Raw genomic sequence first — 6000 nt, 5'->3', positions numbered from 1 at the left:
AAGTGTTTCTGTAAAATCTGTCCTATAAATAAACATCTGTTTTTGTTTTCACATCTGGATTAAATATTACGATGACATCCTATTTTTTTTTTCACTTAAAAATGTTGATGACCTCTGTTTTGTTTTGCTTCTTTTTCTTTTTTAAATTTACTTATTAACATATTCATGTATTCTTTTAGTGAGCATGAGGAAAATCATATAAGAAACTGTGGATGTTAATCTTTAAATATGCTCAACAATGACTGCAAAAGTGCATGTAAAAATTACAGGTCAAACATTATATATTTTTTATGGTTACCATTATGGCTACTTGATGTTTGCATCCACTGCTGCCTAAATGTCCAGGTCCGGGAACAGCCAACTACATGATTTCTTACTCTTATGGTAAATGTATGGGTACTTATCCCATACGTTCCTGCACAGAAAATCACTTTGGCAAACTACCATGCTGTGGTTACCCCTTTATAACTTTTTATGCATGGCAACCAGGGAAGAAAAGCAGGCCCAATTCATTCATCCAGGCTTCAGTCATATTGAAGCATTTAAGGGTTCTGTATTAAACACCATTTGAAAGTATATAAAACAGAATTCACCAAGGCCTGACTTTTGCCATGGGATTTGACTCTTAAAAGCACTTTAATTTAAATGAGATAATAACTTTAAATGACATCATATGTTTTGCCTTAACTTAATTCGTCTATTCAGGACAATGGGTGAAGCCATACACATGGATCCCTGCTGTCTGGTGGCGACCACAAGAACACTGATTTCTTTTGTGTGTGTGTGTGCTTTAATTTAAATGAAAAGAAGTCATGAATAGATTAATGAGCAAAGATGGATAAATATTTCAGAATGTGCTGGTTGAACATCGTAAGCAGGCATCTAAAGAACTCGTACATATTCTGCTTCCTCTTATTTTGTTACTAGAGTGATTGTTATGAAACTACAAAACAGTGAATGAAACTGACAGAACGTAACATAATAGGAAACACTGCATAAATTTACTTTGCAAAACTCATCTTAAGCGTTTCCTAATGTGTCCCGTCGCCTTAAAGAAAAGCAATTTGTCTCATAACTGAAACAAAATAAGATCTGTTAAGCCAACCAGTTAGATCAGATTATATTTTACTTTATTAATAGCCCGAGTTTGACACATACAACAGTACATAAAGACAACATTAGCAGCCATAAAAAGTCAGACGGTGGTGGTTTTTTATGATCCAGTTCAGCCTCCTTAGGTGCCTCTCTGAGCCAGCTAGCGCCAGGGGACTGATTTACTTGTCACACAAGGGGGACATATTTAGACTGGATGTGCTGGAGAGAGTGTGCAGTAAAGCTGGCAGGGCAGTGGATGACCCAGACAGTGGGAGTGTGGGGGAGACACATAAGACACACCAGTTAACCTCCTGCCATTAAACCAGCTTGATTTCTGACCAAGGGCCATGGGACAATGGAGTGTACTGCACTAATTACACACCCTGACACAGATAATAGGACATATACTTGCTCTTTATGAGAACAAACAGACGTCTGTAGATCTCTTTAACAACTTGCAGTTTTAGCAGAAATAAAAGGTCTTAAATATGGCTTTGCAGTGTGCCGTCTTTGCAGAAGCAAGAGACTTGATTAAAACATGTCTCTTGATGACTGAATCAACAGACAGTTGTCTTGAAATGTCAGACTACTGGTTGATGCCAATCCACCCAGAATGTGCAGTGCTAGGTGGATTGTGACTAAATATGTCTGTGTTTATATTAACCTTTCTTAGGTGTCAAATTTTAACTCCCTCAGCATTTACCGTACACAGTACAGTCACAAGGAAATGCAGGGTGTGTCTATGTGCTAGGTAAGACAAATTATATGGGACCACCAACCCAAGACCACCATAATATTCCGAGACCAATAAGTAAAACGTCACAAAGACTTTCCATCGCAAGTCTGCATATACATGGAAAAATAAGCTGTAATTTGTTCATACAAAAAGGGTTTCGGTGATTTCATCTGTAAGTTTTCAGAATTATCCATGTTTTACTTAAACAAAAACAAAAGAAATGAGGTTAATTACAAAGAAACCTGCAATAAAAAGAGTTCAATTTGTAAAAAATAAAATAAAATAAAAATAATAATAATAATCTATATATAACACTTTAAAGCCACCCTATTTTATTATTTTTTAAACAATTTATTTACTTTTATAAAGTAACATAGATAAAATTAAATAAAACTCTACAAACTGATAAAAACAAGAAACAAATACAGGCCTGCTACAAAATATTATGAGTCAGGTGTAACTTTGATTTTTTTGTCTCAAATTCAGCAATATATTCTTTATCATTATTAGTAAACCAGAGCTATTACTGAGTGCATACACCTTTCTTACCCTATATAAAAAGACAAGTATTTAATTTCAAGCAGTTTGAGTGTTGAAGGAAAATATCACTTCTCCACATAGTATCATCTATTTTAAAGTCATAGAAACTTTGAAAAGTTTAGCCTGATGAAATTCATCATATATTATGATTTCTTTTTACTTTCGCGTGGTTCTAAACGACTAAATGAAAAGCTTCCATGTGTGCAAAAAACTTTAAGCAAATAAAAAAAGGCATAAATAAAAGTAACAGTAAAAGTTAGCAGATGAGTATTTGGGCTGGTTCACAACAAAATCATCGTAATAAGAGAGACTGAGGTCTGGACGCGCTGCTCTGATCGCTGCCTGTCCCGCCACTGACAGTAAAGCGGGTAACCAAATATTCAAAAACAATACGTCATCCCACAATGCAGCGCGCTTACGTTCTCCTTTACAGCATTACCTCATCCCACAATCCACCGCGAGATTAAGAATCTTCTGGGTGGTGGTCGTCTAGGCAACGCGCCTTATCGGAGGACTCAGCCCCGCCTCAGAGACACGCCCCTCAGCCAATGGGAGAGCCCCGTCATGACATCATGGTTATTTTTAGAGAGGCAGCGGCAGCAGATAAGGTTTGCCTCCACGCTGGACCGCTCAGAGTATACACACACGCAAGCGGTGAGCACACCGGAGACGCTCGGTGGCTGACAGGAAAAGTTAGAGCCGCGAGGCGCTTTTCATTCACGGACTCAATATAAGTCTGGATACTTTGACAAAAGCTTTGTGAACAATTTCCACTCAACATAGAACAACCGACCATCGCTTGGTGAAAGAAGTAAGTTCTGATTCCTGTGTCGAGAAAAGTGCGCTCTCAAAGTTTGGAAGTTTTTACGCACAGAGAGGACGTTTGGAAACCAGTGTTTTCCTCCTCGGTAACCAGGAAGAAGAGAAGGGGGGACGGAAAGCTGTTTTTGTAGAAGACTGTGTAGCTACATTCGGTTTTTGTTTTATTTTTTCTTCTATGTATACCAAGATGGAAACTACTTTCTATGACGACTCACTCAACGCTTTCTCCCAGCACGACAACGCCGGCTACGGATACAGCAACCCCAAAGCGCTGAAACACAACATGACACTGAACCTCACCGACCCGCCGAGCGCTCTGAAACCTCACCTCCGCGCCAAAGCTGGCGACATCCTCACCTCCCCCGACGTGGGTTTGCTGAAGCTGGCCTCTCCGGAGCTGGAGAGGCTGATCATCCAGTCCAGCAACGGACTCATCACCACCACGCCGACCCCGACCCAGTTCCTGTGCCCCAAGAATGTCACTGACGAGCAGGAGGGCTTCGCGGAGGGGTTTGTGCGCGCCCTGGCTGAGCTCCACCACCAGAACATGCCGGGCACAACAAACGTGAGTGTCACCTCGACTCCACCGGCAACTGTCAACACTGCGCTGCCGCCTGTTTCATCTGTTGCCGGTGCCACCGTATACAACAACAATGCTGCCATGCGCTCTGAGTCGCCGGTTTATGAGGACTTGAACACTTTCAACCCGGCCATCAGTACCGTGTCGGCACCAAACTACACCACCTCAGCCCCCACTATGTCCTTCTCTGCTGCCCCGCCTCAGCTTCCCATCTACGGCCAGCCTTCCCCTGCCCAGCTCCCCCGGCTCACTGCGCTCAAAGAGGAGCCCCAAACCGTGCCCGAGATGCCAGGGGAGACCCCTCCTCTTTCTCCAATCGATATGGAGAGTCAGGAGCGCATCAAGGCTGAGAGAAAGCGGATGAGAAACCGCATCGCTGCCTCCAAATGCCGGAAGAGGAAGCTGGAGCGGATCTCAAGGCTGGAGGAGAAAGTGAAGACCCTAAAGTCACAGAACTCCGAGCTCGCATCCACCGCCAACATGTTGCGCGAGCAGGTGGCCCAGCTGAAGCAGAAGGTGATGAACCACGTAAACAGCGGGTGCCAGCTTATGTTAACGCAGCAGCTCCAGACCTTCTGAGGTGGTGTCAGCGACAGAGGAGAGAGAGAAAAGACTGTAGTTGAAAGAATAGGACGCTTCCTGTGGTAGTGAGTGTCTGCGACTCCCGAAATCGTTCCGGTATTTGGGATGATGTGGCGCGACACTGGCGGGACCGGGGACAGTACCAAACTGAGTGCCACGCGCTCCCCAGTGGCGCGTCCTAGAGATGGGCTCAGGACTGTGACAATAGCCATGAACCAGAAGGGACATGGCAACAGGCAGAAACCCCTTCTGTTTCTGTGTCGTGCTGTTTTTCTTTACAGAACTGGACAGGACTGACGTTTTCTTGATTTACACCGAGCCCTGCATGGACTTCATCATGACCATCAATGGAAAAACTCAGTATTAGAGGATTTTTTTTTTTTTAAATCACACGCAATACAGACTTTTCTTGCTGTAGCCATAATTAATGGCCTCACTTTTTAGGCGTGTTGGTCAACTCTAAACGGCTGAAAAGTTGCAACAAATGCTGCCTGACTCATGAGTTAAAGTACAATGTACATTTTTTTCTTAATTGTAAGAAATTAAGTTAGAAAAGCTTCAAGATTTACTTGTTTTTTTCTAAAGCTGTTAATGGGGTTTCACTCATTGTTATATGTATATAAGATCAACTTGGAGTACTTATGTTTACCATTTGTAATAAGAATACTGTATAATTTTTTATGTTTGTTTTCTGAGCACTTAAGAAATTAATCAATATTTAAGAAAATAAACCAGATAAAATGAAGCAACATCGCCTCTGTGTACTTGTAAGAGTGTGACATAAAAAGTGGGTGTGCCACGAAGAAGTCAAACAATAAAACATGTTGCAACATGTTGTAAGAGCTGCTAGTGCTGAGTACCTCAAGCTAAATTCCATTAGTACTGGTATTGATTGAAGCTGAGTGATTGTGTTTCAGCTGGCAGGCCGGGCTCACTTACTCCTGATGGAGGCCAGTTCTGCAAATTGGGGTTGTAGAGTTTGCGATCTCCACTTTTGTGTCTCAGCTCACACAGGCTCAGAAGAAGAAAAGTGTAACTGCCCTATAAAGTCTCCCATTGCTTTGAGCAATAAGTAACATTTTCACATCATGTAACACTCAGTCACAATAGGCTAAGGTGTGCAACCCTTAATTAAGAAATCTGGAACTGATTTGATTAATACGACATCTCCCTTGCTATTTCATCATTCAGTTATTCACCATTGCTCTGTCCTTTTGTAAGTATTCAAAAAGGTTTCAGCATGTCAAAGGAAAAAAAGAAGTGTTAGGTTCTGAAGTGCAAATCTCTGTATGGGATAAATTAATACAATAAACTGTGGCTTGGTGGGATTATGTATATATATGGTGAGTCTTTTTTTTTTAATCACATAGTCATCTTTCAGTCAGTACCAGCTAAAAGAACAAACAATAACCCAAACAAAGGCTTTGTGGTGATGGCTTTAACCACAAGAAAAAAGAAAATACAAGCCTGGAGCTCAGTATCTCAAAGTGCTGAATATTCTTTAACTTATTTACGGTACAGCAATGTGGGCCTATAAATATGTTATGAGCACTTTTGAAATAAATTGGGATTTTCTTTTTTTGGGGGGGGTCAAATTTTTCACTTATAAAAAAAACAGGCGTAAATTTTTTTTCTTGATGTCTTC

The 6000-nt window shown here is 41.3% G+C and overlaps 1 protein-coding gene across 1 annotated transcript; it reads left to right on the top strand.

Moving 5' to 3' along the window:
• Positions 1-2980: 2980 nt before the first annotated feature.
• On the top strand, positions 2981-5690 carry jun (Jun proto-oncogene, AP-1 transcription factor subunit). The gene has a single exon (XM_004557233.4). It carries the CDS (start codon positions 3369-3371, stop codon positions 4350-4352), a length of 984 nt encoding a protein of 327 aa, XP_004557290.1. The 5' UTR covers positions 2981-3368; the 3' UTR covers positions 4353-5690.
• Positions 5691-6000: the final 310 nt, after the last annotated feature.

The sequence above is a fragment of the Maylandia zebra genome, linkage group LG23 (assembly GCF_041146795.1).
Source record: "Maylandia zebra isolate NMK-2024a linkage group LG23, Mzebra_GT3a, whole genome shotgun sequence".
Classification (NCBI taxonomy): Eukaryota; Metazoa; Chordata; class Actinopteri; order Cichliformes; family Cichlidae; genus Maylandia; species Maylandia zebra.
This window is presented reverse-complemented; position numbering and strand designations above follow the sequence as displayed.

Excerpts from the sequence above, each read along its gene's own strand:
- jun (XM_004557233.4), top strand. The coding sequence starts at position 3,369 with ATGTATACCAAGATGGAAACTACTTTCTATGACGACTCACTCAACGCT.